General features: G+C 45.8%; 1 protein-coding gene across 4 annotated transcripts in view; it reads left to right on the top strand.

Moving 5' to 3' along the window:
* The window catches only part of Fat3 (FAT atypical cadherin 3), a 580,764-nt gene extending 565,512 nt beyond the window's left edge, over positions 1-15,252 (top strand). The window contains 6 exon segments of one of the 4 annotated variants that reach the window (NM_001413472.1): positions 297-450; positions 2,626-3,278; positions 6,133-6,246; positions 8,415-8,474; positions 9,193-9,228; positions 9,812-15,252. In NM_001413472.1, the coding sequence (NP_001400401.1) occupies positions 297-450; positions 2,626-3,278; positions 6,133-6,246; positions 8,415-8,474; positions 9,193-9,228; positions 9,812-10,434 (1,640 nt within the window). In that variant the 3' untranslated portion in view covers positions 10,435-15,252. 4 annotated transcript variants of the gene reach the window in all.
* The last annotated feature ends 1,589 nt before the right edge of the window (positions 15,253-16,841 follow it).

Genomic DNA, 16,841 nt, shown 5'->3' with positions numbered 1-16,841 from the left:
GCACTGCCACCTCCTTCACCATCCTGGTCTCTGCTCGTAGGGTCTCTGACAAGATCAGAGAGTCCTTTAAAGAATGGATAATTAGGTGAAATTATTGTGGGCTAACATGGGATACAAACTGCACCTTGTTATTTTTTTTTTTTACGGCAAATGAATTCCACGTAGCCAGTGTACTGATCAACTTTGGAATTCAGGCCTTGCTTAAGATAAGGAATGCAGAGGACCTGTCACAGCTGAGTCCAAAGATGCGAATCCCTGAGGCATCCCCAGCTCATGAGGCCCTCTGTTTTCCCCAGGCTATCAGTGTTCCTGTCTCTCGCAGTTCACGGGGACAAACTGTGAATCAGAGATCACAGCCTGCTTCCCTAACCCTTGCCGGAATGGAGGATCCTGTGACCCCATAGGAAACACCTTCATCTGCAGCTGTAAAGCCGGCCTCACAGGTGTCACGTAAGTGAGACTGCTCAAGGACCTCTCTCTACTCGCTCCTTATCCTAAGGAAACGACCCAGCATGTAGTTCCTTAGGATAAATGGATACACTGCTGTCTTCCCTGCATGGTGTTCGCTGGGCTGGCTGAAGGTAAAGTGACTGAAGTGCAAACGCCAAGCCCTGAGGTCAGATGCCCTACACCCTTGTTGATAAGTAGGGGAGCATGAACTTGTAATCCTAAGACTGGGATTTCCTGGGATTCCTTAACCAGTCAGCCTATCCATTAACCAGTCAGCCTATCCATTAACCAGTCAGCCTATCCATTAACCAGTCAGCCTATCCATTAACCAGTCAGCCTATCCATTAACCAGTCAGCCTATCCATTAACCAGTCAGCCTATCCAAACTGCGTGCTTTGGGTTCAATGAAAGATGGGGTCCCTCACACAAATAAAGATGGGAAGTGATGGAGAAAGACATCCGAGATCAATCTCTTGTCTCCATAGGCACATAGACACAAACACACTGATGAGGAAATGCATCACATACACACTTGTGTGCATGCACACGCATGTGAGCACACACACACACAAACAGCAGTAGCGACACTGTTTAAATTCCTTCAGTGTTAGTAAGGACCATAGGGCTGTATCTAATTTGTATGTTTTACTTTATCCTTTTGTGCTCTCAAGCTTATTCAATCCTCATGCATTTACAATGTTGAAGACACTTCTTTTGTTAAATGTGCTTAGCACCACCTACGTCTTCCAGTATAATTCTGAGACACACATAAAACTTGCTTCCCAGAACCTGCCGACTGGACTCCACTACCTGGTGTTTAATGACTATTCTGAGAAATTAATCCTTACCTCTCCTTTGAAAACCCCTTTCCTCCAGCAAATGAGTGAAATTAAAGTGTTAGCCAGACAGGAATGGAATGCTTTAAATTCTGAGTAAAAGGCCACTTCCAGGCACCCTTGATCAGTTCAGAAGTACATATGTGTGCTCTCAGCAAGTGATAGTCTAATTACAGATCAGTTTGGCATGTTCATTAGAGCAAATCTCAGAGGACTCCACCAAAAAATACTTAGCTGAGGTTGAATCGCTGGATGTAATTTAAAGTAATGAAGCTGCATTTATTTTTAAATACTCTGTGATTCTAACTAATTTCTGATTGACCTAGCCCCAATCTGTTCAAATTAGGGATATTGGGACTACATTTTAGAAGGTGGATCACCAACACTATGGGTGAATCAGACTCTTTTGATGAACATATCAGGGCAATTACTTAAGTAGAGAAGCATGAAGAAGGAGAGAAGTTTTAACTCTGTGCTTTGAGTGTTAAAGTAAGAAGGAATCAGACTTAAAAGTTACTGGGGCCCAATAGATAGACCAATGATTTAGAGTGCTTGCTGCCCTTCCAGAGGACCTAAATTCGGTTCCCAGCACCCATACTGAGTTGTTCACAACCACCTGTAATTCCAGCTCCAAAGGATCAAATGCCTTCTTCTAGTCTGTGCAAGCACCTGCATATGCATGGTCCACAGATGCACACACACACACACACACACACACACACACACACACACGCTTAAAATAGGTGTAAAAGCCTACTGTGTAGCTATAGTGCTGTAGGGATAAAAACTGTCTAGACATGCACCAATGCTTATCCTAGTCCATCTCTCTCACTTGGTGCAACCACCCAGGTTTCCCTGTAGAAACGCTGGTGGGTTTGATTATGAGATCCTATGTTGCACTGTTAGGGAAGGGGCGCTAGTGTTTTTACACGATGTGAGAAATGCATACTATATGCTCTTTCTAGACTTGCACAGTTTTAAATTCTAAGGTGCACCTGACTCAGGGGATTTGGAGAGGGTGTCTTTTCCACACCAAACATTCTCCTCTTTATACCCCTCTCCCACCAGCTCTTCCCTTCCTAAATCTCACAAGGACCTGAGAAGGCAAAGTAATGGGCAAGGGCTCAGTGGACACAGAAATGGCTGGATTTTCACCCTTGGGTATGTGCACCTGTGTGCATACACACATGCAAACACACATATGAACACACACACACACACACACACACACACAAGGTACTGTACTTTGTAGGGGCTTCTTCTGCTCTAAAGCTTTTGTCTCAGCTCTGCTACAGTGGTCCTGATGTTAGAAGGCCTTTGTTGTGCTTTGTCACTGAAGGTGCGAGGATGACGTTGACGAGTGTGAGCGAGAAGAGTGTGAGAACGGGGGTTCCTGTGTCAACCTGTTCGGCTCCTTCTTCTGCAACTGCACGCCAGGCTATGTAGGCCAGTACTGTGGCTTGCGCCCTGTGGTTGTGCCCAACATCCAAGCTGGCCACTCATACGTGGGAAAGGAGGAGCTGATAGGCATCGCTGTGGTCCTCTTTGTCATCTTCACCCTGATTGTGCTCTTCATCGTCTTTCGCAAGAAGGTCTTTCGAAAGAACTACTCTCGCAACAACATCACATTAGTGCAGGACCCGGCCACAGCTGCGTTGCTGCATAAGAGCAATGGCATCCCCTTCCGCAGCCTGCGTGCAGGAGATGGGCGCAACGTGTACCAGGAGGTGGGGCCCCCGCAGGTGCCGGTGCGCCCCATGGCCTACACACCCTGCTTCCAGAGCGACTCAAGGAGCAACCTGGACAAAGGCCTGGACGCGCTGGGTGGGGAACCACAGGAGCTGAGCACATTTCACCCGGAATCGCCACGCATCCTCACAGCAAGGCGAGGTGTGGTGGTGTGCAGCGTGGCTCCCAACCTCCCAGCTGTGTCACCCTGCCGCTCAGACTGCGACTCCATCCGGAAGAATGGCTGGGACACAGGATCTGAAAGTGAGTAAGACGCAAGGATAGACAGGTGTCCTAGGAAGCCCCTGGGTCTCAACAACTCCACCCAATGCTAACTTCTGAGGAGGGGGAAAGGAAAGACAGTCTCATGACACAAGAGAGGGAAGAACACAGGCACGTGGAACCAGGTGCTCTTCTCTGACCTCCTGCTGCAAGATAACAACCTCTGAGGAAAGCCCTGGCGGTGGGAGCCCTGGAATGGGGAAAGAGTTGAGTATGACTGGATTGGTTGTTGAGCAGCAGGCAGAAAGTAGGACTTAGGATCCACAGTGTGGCAACAGAATGAGACTAAAGCGAGCTCTGTTGTCTGTCTTATCAGCAGGCCACACAGTCATTTACACGTCCTCACAGTTTAAGAAGTCCTCTGCAGCAGGAGACTTGTGCTATGCTGTATGTGCTGGGGAGAAGGGAGGGGTAGGTTCTAAATGTTCCTGCAGAGCATGTGCAGACAACACAGTAACTGGTGCTTCTGGACAAGGGGAATCTTACTAAGGAGTCCTTGAGCAAGAGTCAATTTCAGCAGGAAATGATTGGAGAGGGTCTCCTAGTATCAGGAAGCAGCCAGCTCAGCATTGAGGATGTGTGCCTGAGTTCCTGGGATGGGGGTGAGGGGCATTGAGACTTCAAAGAGGTGACAATTGGCCATCATCTGCATAATGCACACATTGCATATTGCATATTGTAGGAGGCTCGGTTCACTGAAGGGCAAGAGAGAGTAGGCCGACTAGACCTCTGAAAGAAGCCAGGAGATGCTTGTTTGGGAGCAGAGAGCAGAACAGAAAAAAAAGGAGGGGAAGAGAGGTGGCTTTTATTATAGAAGCCAAGCGTGTGTATAAGATTCATAGTATGAAGTACCAGGAACAGACTAAGGAAAAGAAAAAGAATTTTATATGTACATATATATGTATGTATGCATGTATATACACATATGTATGTATATACATATACATACACATATGCATACTCTTACACACACACACACACACACACACACACACAGCTATAGATTAGCTGTAGATGTGAGGGGTAAACACCTCGATTGGACTAGAGTGCTGAGGTAGATGGAGCTACCACTGCTCAACTGTGTGCCTGCTCGGACCATCACAGCTAAATGGCGGCACATCATGGGGAGCATTATCCGCTCCGGAGAAGCTGAGGGCAGGACTTGAGCACCAGGTTTGAAGTCTGTAGCTCTTTGCAGGACTGCTCTAGAGGTCCAGCAGAGAGGAGGCAGAGGAAATTATCAGCACTGCTCCATGGGAGGGGAGACCCGAGGTGAGCCTTCCCATTCTAGTGCCCTGGGAACATCATGTCCTGGGGTCTTAACAGGAATTGAGAATGGTAACTGTGCTGTGCAGAGGCTCCTTTTTGATTGTTGCTTCTTTGTTTAGTGGATCTTCCTCTTTAAGAACTTACTATGCAGAGTAGGGCCTAGGACTAACAGACATCTACCAGCCTCTGCCCCCTTCGTCCTAGAATTAAAGGTGTGTGTAATAACACCCAGCCAAACAACTCTTTCTCAACTTAGGAAAGGAATGGAGTTTTGAATAAAGGCAAAGCAAAGCCACCAGGGCTAGCTGACCGCATATTCCTAGGTGTTCAAGGGTCAGCTATGGACACCCTGCCCTTTGTGAAAGTACAGTGTGGTGTTTTGTGGCATTGCTGCTGGGAGATGAATTTCTCCCTGGTATCTCTCTGCATTTCTATCAGTTGTTTATCCAAAGCTCTGACTTCATTATCTGAAAGCAGATGGGGAGTCCTCATGTTTCCTCCTGATATTACTCTTTATAGGAGGAATGACAATTCCTGTGGCTGCAAAACAAAGTAACTATCCCCTTAATCACAGGTCCGTGTCTCTTTGTACACTCACATTCCGGGATGCTCTCAAGTATGTCTTGGAGAACATTTTCTATCCCCACCTAGTTATGTGACAGCTTTATTTCCAGAATCCATCTCAGGCCCAAACTCAAATCTTCCCCTGAAGTATCATTGGATTTTATAGAATACATTTGCCTCTTTGCTAAACAAGACAGAGTTAGAGCTGGTGAGACAATCTCTGGGCAACCAATGCATTTTGGACTTAACCACCTCAAGAAATGGAGCCTTTTATTGCTTCCTACGTCTACTAAATTGGAAAGGGATCTGTGTGTGTGTGTGTGTGTGTGTGTGTGTGTGTGTGTGTGTGTGTGTGTTGGGGGGGGGCTGCCTATTTTCCTATAGCAGAGAGAGAAATCCACCAACTGACACAGAAAACTCACATTTGTCTCCCCTCTCACCAGACAGAGCAGGGAACACTGGCAGCCCCAGAATGAAACACCACTGCCCTCTAGAAGGCAGAGCTGAAAATCCCACTGATCCCCCGAGATGGAAGCCGGAAGAACTAGAACGGCTTTCTTGCCTATAAAATATTTATGCCCCTGTTTTTAGAGTAATCTCATTTAACCTGGTGTTGACACCACATCGGTTCATGTAAATGACATAAATTAAGTCTGAATGAAGAGCAGCTCAGCTCCTCCAGCGTCCCTTCACTCTCCCCACAGTCTGCATGTGGAGGCAGGAACAGTTACCTTCAGCTGACAGCTATTCAGAAGCTCATTTACTATGGGTTAAGGGTTTCGAATCCATAATGTAAATCACTTGATTGACAGACCTTTGCCCCCTATGGTACAATCAATTTCCCATTGTGGAGCTAACGTATTTTCTTGAAGCAAATCAAAAATTCTTCTGAGAGAGAGAGAGAGAGAGAGAGAGAGAGAGAGAGAGAGAGAGAGAGAGAGAGAGAGGCTGAAAGCCTGCATAGGCTGAGTGTTGTTTCTGCTCTCTCTTGCTGTTCGTGAAGACAAAGGGGCTGAAGACACAGGAGAAGTGACCTGCTTCGCAAACAGTAATAAAGGCAGCAACTCAGAAGTTCAGTCCCTCAACTCCTTCCAGTCGGATTCTGGCGATGACAACGGTAAGCGCTTTCCTGCTGGGTGCTGGGGACAGCAAGTGAGAAGGGGACAACACTGTGCAGTTTCTTGTCCTGCTCCTTGGCCTTTGACTGATTTTTACCCGGTGTTGGGAGTCCTTGGCAGAGGCCTAATAAGGCACTGGTCAGAGCGGGATCTACATGGGGGTGTGGGTGGATAACAGCCCTAGGCATGAGTTCTCTCTGACATAGATGATGACAGAATTGCTTCCTCCCCATTGACAGTTGACAGCCAATAGGATACTGTGTCCCTTTTCTGTGCTCCTTGGGGCCTCTCACCTCCCAGTTCTACCACATTCTCACCTTCAGCCACCACATTGCCAGACATTAGTTTGGAGACAGAGCGGCTTCTCTGTAGAGACAGCGATGTCTTCGTTCCATTGAATTTCCTGTCTCATCATTTGGGGTCATGGGATTTTGGAGAACTGATGAAAATCATGACCCAGCTCCTCAGAAAAATGCCCATCTGCCAGAATGCTGCACCCAAGTCCTTGCAGCTCACAGAAGGCGTTCAGAACTCCGAGTCTGGCGCCTCCAGCTCCCGTGAACCTGTGCTGGCAGAGAAAGGGCTGGTGTTCCTGACTAGGAGAACAGCTGTGGAGGACGAGCCGGAACGGGAGACTCAAGTCAGTGTAGCAAACATTCGTCAAGTGGTGCTAAAGCAACAGTCACTTCAAATGCTCATCCAGGGGCCAGCAGCCCCACCCGAGTCAACACCTAAGGCTGCCCCTCCCATTTACCAGCAATCGACAAGGAAAAACAGTAACACTTGATAATGTGACTTTCAACACATGGACCCTTGCTAACCCACAGAGTGCCACGTCCTGAGCTCAATGGTTTGAACATAGGAAAGCAGCATAAAGGTACCATAGCCAAGTCTCTGTGCACACACAGGGAAAGTGACAATAGTTTGCTCTATTGTACACAACCCAGGTCTCTCCCACATGTTCACCCAACACTAGCCACCCCTAAAGAAGTTTCAATGCAGGGGCTAGGAAGATGGCTTCCTTAGTAAGAGCACACTTGTTCTGTACACAAGAATCCAAGTTAGAATCCCCAGCCCCTACATAAAATCTCATGCATGTGGTGCATTTCAATGTGAGCATTGTGGGTAAGAGACAGCCAGCCAGCCAAGCCAACATGCTTCCTCTTCACTGATAGACCCTGTCTCAAGGTAATATGCTTACAAGGGAAAGGGAAAAACACTTAGGCTTCCTGCTTTGATCTCCACATGTGGTCACGCAGGCCCATGAGCATGCAAACACACACACACACACACACACACACACACACACACACACACTAGCATACATATCTACTGAATAACAAACCATGTAACTGTATTTCTTTTGACAATTTTCAAACCAAGCACACAAGCCTCTGCCCCGGGTGTGTTGGCTTTGATGCATCCTCTTTTTCCTTCACGTCCAGCAAGAAGAAAAGCCACAGCAAGTTTGCATATTATGTTAAACATCGAGAACTTATAGTTTCAAAAACCAGGCATGAGCTCCAGTCATAATGTTCCGGCCGAGGCTGTCAAAGGGTCTATAATTCACACACTTACCCTTTTGTTATCAGCGTCTAGGCAGACAGCACTAGACCCTTCCATCTGAAGTCATGAATATCTAAGAAAACTCAATAGACCAGAGATCCCCTTCACATACCCCAAGCCTCACAGCAGGAGACAGGCTTCCGGCTGATCCGGACCATCCATGACATGTGTGAAGCCATTAGACTCATATCACTTCAAAGGTTTCTACACCATTGACATTGAATTCAGGCACATTGCCAAGCAACAAGAAATCTCCCCGGGAACAGTGAAATCTTCCTCTGAGGGTCTCCGTCAGCCACTATCTTCCTGGTAACAGGTGATAGGTTGTAAAGAAATGACTCAGAGATCTTTGGCCACCATGCCTTTTAGGAGCACTGCCTCCCATTGCTCTAGGGTTTTCCTTCTGTTCCAGCAATCCCAGATATCAATATATAAGCATCCTCTTGTCACCTGCCCTGAGGAACAGACTTTGGAAAGGCTATGGGGGTTTGTGTGTAACATCTTTGTTATTGTTGTTATTACTCGTTAACCTGTGTTTGAAATATGTAACTAACCAGGACCTGTCCTCCCTTTCCCTCCTGTCTTCTTTTCCTGCCAAAAGCGTCCATAGTGACTGTCATTCAACTTGTCAACAATGTAGTTGACTCTATAGAGAATGAAGGTATTTACGGTTTGTTTTTTATTTCTGTTCCTTTGTTAGTTTCTTCCTTTCAGAGCATGTCTGTGTCTGTCTAGAAAATTTGCTTCTGTGGTACTTTACCTGGGGCTGAAAGTGCAATATAATGGTGATTTTAAATAAGATGATAACAGGGTTGTAGATTTAGCTCTATGATAGATGTCTTGTCTGCCTAGCCCAAGACTCTAAATTTGGTCTTCAGCACCAGAGGAAAAAAATCAAGTAAAATTCCAGATTTATCTCTGTGGGTTGCAATAAACTTAACAATTGTGAAAGAAAATCTAGTTTGATTTTATTTAAATATCTATGTTCCCTTATCAAAACTCTTCAAAGTAAAGAATATTCATTTGCAATCCAAGTTAATCAGTTAATATAGCATTCATTCTAGTATTTGTTGAATACCTGCAATGAGCTGTGGAAACTTATAAAATCATCAGAAATAGCAATGTTATGAGGTTTAATTTAAAATCGGGTAATTTTGCTAGTGCTTTAGTAAAATTATAGCAAAATACAGATGGAATTTGTGTATTAATTTCCTAAGTAGCAGTACAAAGAGATTTTTAAAAAAAAAAATCTAAACTCAGGGTTAGGCCTAGGTTTTCTGGGAGTAGTTTTAAAGTAGCTGTAAAGCTTCTTCAATAACTGTTTATCTCTTTCCATGACCCGAATGGCCAGATTCACGTGTCTTTTTGTGTTTGAACAGTGTCTGTTATGGACCAAGGACAGAATTACAACAGAGGTGACTGTGCCACTACCCAGAGTAACAGTTCATGTCTGTGTTTCCCACTGTTCTGCTGCTCTTACCATGCCCCTCGCTCCAGCCCCTCTCAGTCTCGCGGTCTGAGTTTTGCATGTTCCAGGTGTCTTGTATGCTCAGCTCAACGTGCATTCGTTCCCGGCCCCGGCCCCTGTGAATGGAATTCTCCCAGTTACCTGTGAAGCTCCTTGCTTTTTGCAGTTCACAGTGCACCCGTGCATCTCTGCCAGCCCGGCCTTGTGCACAGCATGTGGATGGGAGAGGGATAGGGATGGATATTGAAGATTTGAAGTCTGTGTCCATCAGCATGCCTTGGGTGGCCACATCTCTGGGCCTAGTGAACAGTGAGTCCGCACCAGCCAGGCACCTTTTCTCTGTGCTCTCTCTCTCTCCAGGCCAGAGCATGACTGGCCCTAATGGGCCTTTATAGAGAGCTAGCGTATGACCTTGGCTTTTAGGGTCTCCTGGTCTTTAGAAATGCATGACAGGCTCGCCCCTGCTCTTCGTTCATCTTCGCCCCTCCTAGTGAAGAGGAAATTAATCATCTGGATTTCCCCCCTTACAGCCTATCACTGGGACACCTCTGACTGGATGCCTGGGGCACGGCTGTCTGATATTGAAGAAATGCCCAACTATGAGAGCCAAGATGGAGGGGCAGTACACCAGGGTAGCACAAGAGAGCTGGAGAGTGACTACTACCTAGGCGGATATGACATCGATAGTGAATACCCGCCACCTCATGAAGAAGAGTTCCTGAGTCAGGATCAGCTACCCCCACCACTGCCAGAGGACTTCCCTGAACAGTATGAGGCCCTGCCTCCCTCCCAGCCCACCTCACTCACTGGCACCATGAGCCCAGACTGCAGGAGAAGGCCCCGGTTTCACCCCAGCCAGTACCTTCCTCCTCACCCACTCCCTGGTGAAACAGATTTGGGGGGCCCACCCTCCAGCTGTGATTTTAGTACTTTTGCAGTAAGCATGAACCAGGGCACAGAGGTCATGGCCCCCACAGACAGTGTGTCTCTGTCCTTGCACAATTCCAGAGGCACCTCATCCTCAGATATGTCAGCCCGCTGTGGCTTTGATGATTCTGAGGTAGCCATGAGTGACTACGAGAGCGCGGGCGAGCTCAGCCTCACCAACCTTCACATTCCCTTTGTGGAAACGCAGCACCAGACCCAGGTGTAGAGGACACCCGTAGGTGCTGTGCCCAGACTATTACAGCATGGAAGAAAAGAAGCTGTACTTGTGTTGGATGGAGAGAAGTCTGTGGAAATGTGGATTTTCTATGAGGAACGCCTTCGCAAGTCTTACTGTCACAAGCAAGCTGGACTCTCAGAGTGACACGGAGAGGCTCAGAACTGTTTCAGGGGGACAGGGGAGCTGACAGACTTTGTTGTGGGTGTTGGTGGCTTGGAATGCAAAGGAGAAGAAATGAGTTTACTAAGTTAAATGGGAGATCCTGAATGGCATTGTGTATTATTGTGACCCGGAAAGTACGGAACCAGAGATCCTTACAGTATTTAGCCTGCCACCATCAGAGGGGCATCATTGCATGTTTTTTGGGGCCAAGGAAGTGAGAATAGTAGATATGTCTGTCAGAAAAGTTAGTGTTGTAGATGAAGGAGAAGTGAGAGCTAAGCACGAGTGTGGGCGGAAGCCTTAGAAGCCAACACTGTTGTTTGAAAGAGCTGCCTAATTTTCAGCTATAAAATTAGGTTTGAGTAACATGCTCAGTGTGCTCAGATTTTTTTTTCTTGTTTGTGTTAAGCATCCAGTATAATAATGTTGGGTTTTGTGATCTCTGAGAAAGTTACCAAGAAAGCAATAAGAGGCTGCCTAGGGGGTGGGTTGTGGGAGGTTACTGTCCAAACGTTAGAAAATCCCGGATGAGTTTGTTGTTTTTGTGTTTTCTGTCGAATATTCCTGGCCATACCTATGGTTCTAACATTGCTGCCAAAACTGGGCCTTGTTAGTAGTATTGCTCTCTAGGATGAGATGTATTTGAAAGTCACAATTCAGAGGAGAGGGGACGGGATGCAGTCAGTTTTCAGCCTAGGTAATCACAATTCTCCACACCACAAGTGAAAGTTGTGTTATTCTAAGCTGGTAATGATATCATTATAAATACTCTTAGGTTTTTAAGAAGAAAGTAGGTAATGACTATGTGTACATTAAGTTGTGTGTGTGTGTGTGTGAGTGTGTGTATGTGTGAGTGTGTATATTCGTGTACGTGTATATGTGTGTACGCATGCGTGCGTGTGAGGAGGACCTAGGTATCACTCTGAGTGCACTCACTACAGCTGCTCTTGAGGAAAGCTGCCCCAAAGGGTTTAGGACTCAGTGTTGGAAATCCTGGGGTGAGCAAAGACCGCTCACCTTCGATTTCTCTGATCTTTAGTGTTACAGAAACACCAAATGCCATATCTTACTCCGATTCAGTTAACCTTATTTTAGTACTGCCATTTATATTAACTTAAAGCAAGTACTGTGATTTTTTTAAAGACAGTGTTTTATAATTTTCCAGAACTACTATTTGAAACTGTGTAACGTTTGATTACACGCTGGGGTTTCCCTCCCATCTAACCCGTGGGCTTCGGCCATCACCTTCCCATAACAGAATGCTCATCCCACTGAAAACACAAAGACCCAACCTCCAAAAGTTAAGGTTAGCAGTGGAGTTGACTTTCCTCTCTCACTTTGATCAGCCGTGGCCACTGCCTTTGCGGTGACCATGGGAAATGAATGCATATTTGCACATTCGCCTCATGAGCAAATCTCAGTATGGATGGCTCCTACTGCCACCGGCACTGGTGTGTGAAGAGAGCTGTCTGAGATCTGCCAATCACCTCCTCGACTGTCTCTAATCCTCTTACTTCTTTGTAGGAGTCAGTGTTTCCGAACATCTGTCATTAAAACAATTCCTTTTCATCCCTCTCTTCCTGAGTTAGTAGATACCCTCGTCAGGTCTCTCTGAGTTTCTCTTCCATTCTCTTGGTCAGACTCTCCATGGACGCATTATCCACACTGTGGTTTTGAAATCAATTAATTTCACTAAGCCGCTTTCAAGAGTCAAGTCTTTGTGTTTTTCTTACGTAAGAAGCACATTTGCAAGAATCACAAAGAAAATGACAAACTAATGGTCCAGAGTTGAATCACTGCTGTGCTTTTAATAACACAGCAGCATAAAACCATCAAGGTAAAACCAACAATTCATTTCTTGCCCCCAGGAAATATGAGATGAGATTCATGCCAATGAGTCACCAGTGCTTAGCCAGCATCTCTTCCAGAGAGAACGCCTGGCTGACCCTATAATGAAGGCATAAATAGAGCTAGCTGCGGGCAGAGGTGCAGGCGCCGAAGAATTCTCTGCCCAATCTCTCCTCTGACCTACATAAAATACTTACTTCTTTAGGACACCTTCCCGCTAAATAAATTTCAGCAGAATAGCTCTACAGACTTCCCAGATGAACACTGGGTCTATCGGATTACTTATCTGTAAATGTATGAAATCGATCCTCTTAAAAAAAAATTAGATTTTCTTACACATTAGAAAATGGAGCGCAGTGAATTCTACAAGAAACTAGAAGTGGCCACAAGTCTAAAGAACTGCGTCCTTAAAAGGTTTTCTAGTCTAGGTCCCGTTCATAAGAGAGGAAGTATGCCCAGAGAGAGGACGAGACTTGCCCAGGCTCACACAGAATCTAATTCATTGACAAAACCTATCACCCATCCTCCTAGGCACTGTTCCTCACCAGGAACATTGCACACCGCTAAGCTGCCATGACCCGGCAGCTGCTTCCTTCCGCTGAACCTCTCTCCCTTCCCACTTTCCTTCACTGAAATATGCAAGAAAACAAAACAAATAGAGACCACTTCTCTGCGGGCTCCGATGGGTCCAGAGATTTGGACATTCATCAAAATGCTGCTTTTGCCAAATGAATGTTTCTAGGGTGGGGGTGGAGCAAGCACAGAACTGTCTTTGAGCTACAGTCGTCAATGGTGGTGAAACTGGTGGTGTGTGACACACCTCCCCCCACCTGGTATGTTTGATGGTTGTAATGTTGTTCGCTTCTCATGAGCTCTGCCTACCGTCTGGTCTTGTCCTGTCCACGACGATGGAAAATTAGCCAATTAGTGAGTGTCTTTGTATCTGTATCTATTGGAAGAAGCATGGCACATGTGCCGGTCAGGCCGAGGGAAGCTGTCGACCCTCGTCACCCTCTAAGCAGGGGCTATCTATCGGACTGTTAAGGACAGACAGCATGCTGCATTCATTCCCTTCCTCTGTGAGTATTTTGCTGATGAGCCTCATGGCATGCTTGCTTTCTGTGTACCCCTATCCTGCTCACTCATAAAATGCAATACATGTAGGTCAAGGCCATAATCAAAAGGTTCAAGCGGTTGGAGTCCCAGGAAGGCCTGGGTAGGTTTACCTGGGTAGTCACCATTAGAAAGCACTAATGCAGAAGAAAAGGAAATGCGTATCCTATTGGCCTTTTCCTGCTGACTGCCTAGCCACAGAGCCATATTGCCTTGCTGGAGCTGCGAGGACCAACACACAAAGACAAAGATGACCAGAATAAACGCTTAGAGACCTAGAGAACACCTTTAGATGAAACAATTCAGGATGATCTAATGTTCTTGTTGTGTGGGTGGTCTGGCCTTCTCACTGCTCTAGACACTAGTCACGTGGTTAGATTTGGACATCCTGTGCTTTGTGGGACAGGGGACTTCCAAGGGGTATTTCATCGGTGCCATCTTTCTGTGTGGTCTGTGAGGAGCTGCTGTGTGTTCTTGTTAGTGTGTGTCTTGCAACCTTCAGCTGCACATCGCTGATTCAGACCCACCTCTTTGAGCTTCCAGTCGTGTGTTGCAGGGGGTTTAAAGTAGCCATGCATGGGTTTGGCATCAGTGAATATCTAGCCAGCTGGCTAAGACAGGAAAAGAATAAGGTATTTCTTTCCTTATGTAATAATGAAAAGCAATAATTACAAGTATGTAACAATACACAAAGGCCATAATTAGTCTCTTCCAGTGTTCAGGATGCGCTAGAGAATTCTGCAGTCATTTGGAGTATGTTGGACCCCTCAGTATGTCCTGTAGCACCCTTCAGTAAACAAATACCTGAACTGCTCCTTATTTAACAATTTTATGAGCCCACACCACTGCATTTTGGGAGTGACAGATGTGTTTGGAAATGGGGAGAGTTCTTGCAAAGCACTGTACCAGAGACCATGTTGTACATTTGTCTGTTATAAACAGGCTGGTTTGTAAAAGATGTATGTTTTTGGTGTTTAAAATGTTTATAAAATTGTATATAGGTGGTTTCAATTTTCCAGGCGTTTGTACATACAGTATTTGATGCCTATCCGGATGCTTTAATTTGGAGGGTCGAATAGAATTCCTAGTCATCCACATCGTTGTTCCACAAACTTTTGGGGTGCACCCACAGAGAAGAGGACTTTAGATTTGAAAACAATGTTTTTGATTCATTTCGAAATGTATCGTGTCTCTCCTTTGCTTCCACGGTTTCCATTTAACTCTGTTTTCAAAGGGAGAAAAGTGTTTCTTTCGACTTCTTTTTAAGATGAATGAGTTTTGCCCAGTTTTTAAGCACTCCTCGTTCATGTCTTTCCTAGTCAGAGGGAGCTGCCATCTCCTCAGACACGCGCACACTCACTCACCTCACCTCGCACACACATCACGGCAAACGTATGCAAAGGGGGAAGTGAATAGCACATCACTGAGTCTGTTCCTTATACAAATCATTATTTCTACAGATATTGCTGTTAGCAGTATTCAGCCTTGTGTTCTTTTCTTTAAAAAAAGAAAAGAAAAGAAAAGAAAAGAAAAGAAATGGGATAAAAACAAAATGAAATAAAAAGACACACAAAAAAAATTTTAGCCAAAATACTAAAACAGGGGCCGGGGAGGGAACAACAGTATACAGGTTTGTAACTACCAAATTTGATCATTAAAACAAGTTTTCGAGTAAAAGGAAAAGGAGCGCTGTGGCGCTCTGTGGTGTTGGCTCTTCTTAAGTGTCTGCTTGCATTCTTTGACGTGGCATTTGGGAGCTGGTGCGGCTATAGGCAGAGCCATCCAGCACTGTCTATACCCGGAGTGGGTCTCGGGCCTGAATTAGATGGTCTGGGGGGTGTTTTACCTCGTAAGTTTTTAAATGATGTTCTGATGCCCATGTAGTAAAATCTTGTTTAGTGTCTTTTGGGCACCTATCTGTGGGCCCTTGCTTGATAAGAAGCATGAAACACAGAGTGCTGGAGGCTAGACCGCAATGGCCCAAAGGTCACTGACTTTCATCTCAGCTGAAATCACTGAGCACAATTCCAGGTTTCCAAGACAGGGCTCCACCACCCCCTGCCTTTCTCAAAACAGAAAACATAAACAAACAAACAAAAACAACTCCTTTTAAAAAGCTTGAGTCATAACCGATGCCTGAGCCTTCTTGCAACTCTACAGAAACGTTTCTGAATAAAGCAAAGATTAAAATGTGTGAGAGGAGAGAAGGCAGGGACTCAAATGCTAATCCGAGGAAGTGACCTCACCAGCAGGTGTCTCTGAGAGCCACAAGGCTCTGAAGAAGGGAGCACTCTGTGCCTGGACTCTGTGAGGTGGCTCAGAGCCAGCAGAAAGGCCCTGGAGCTGCTGTCAAATTGGGCTGCTCCTCAGCCTCTGTGGAACTACTCGCTGGGTACTGGGATGCCAGAACCTTTAGCCACAACTCCACTGGAAGCACCATAGCTGAACAACACTCCTTTTCATGCTTGAGTCCTGTGAGAAACCGCTCACCTTTGACAGAGCAATCCTTGATTTGCCTATGTCTCTGTGATGCACAGGTAAGGGCTAACAGTTGGATAGAAGCTGGGCACCAACTTACGACATGGACCAATTCTTTGGATAAATACTTGCATCATGGCTGACTTTGATAAGGGACAGGAGGGATGGGTAGAGAGGCATTTCATATTCTTTATTATAAAATGTTGTATTCCATACTATAGAAAGGAATCTGCATGTACGTGTTATAACCAGCTTAGCATACACACACAATGTCAGTCGTTTGCTCTGAGTTAACCATTTCCTGGAGGAAAGTTAACCATTTCCATGGTTGATATCCGCAGACGGTAATTTGACTGGCTTTTCTAAGAGGTGCCTGAACCAGACATCCACAGAGGGAAGGAAGAAGGCACGGGATGCTGGTGAAAGAGGCACAGACGTTAGTCTCAGAAAAAACAAACAAACAAACAAACAAACAAACACACAAAAAACCAGCCACTTTGTACTTTTCTACTAGCTCATTCCCAAAATCCCTCTAAAAGATCTTTTTCCTCTCCCCAGCCCTCTGTTTTCTCTGCTCTATGTCAGAGGCAGCCATCACTCTGCTCTTCTTACTAATAAATCTCATGGGACGTTTGTTATGTGGTATGACTTTGTGGCATTTCTTGGTCTAAACTGCCAAGCAAACCCTTCCACATGTGACCAGAAAGGCAAAACCGAGCTTCAGATGGGTTCACCCCTTTGTTTCTTCTGCTGCTTCTCATAAGGCCGGTCAGTTGGGATGAGATACAGGACGT

The sequence above is a fragment of the Rattus norvegicus genome, chromosome 8 (genome assembly GCF_021556685.1).
Source record: "Rattus norvegicus strain SHRSP/BbbUtx chromosome 8, alternate assembly SHRSP_T2T, whole genome shotgun sequence".
Lineage (NCBI taxonomy): Eukaryota > Metazoa > Chordata > Mammalia > Rodentia > Muridae > Rattus > Rattus norvegicus.
Note: the sequence above shows the minus strand (reverse complement) of the source record. Positions and strands in the feature narration are given on the sequence as shown.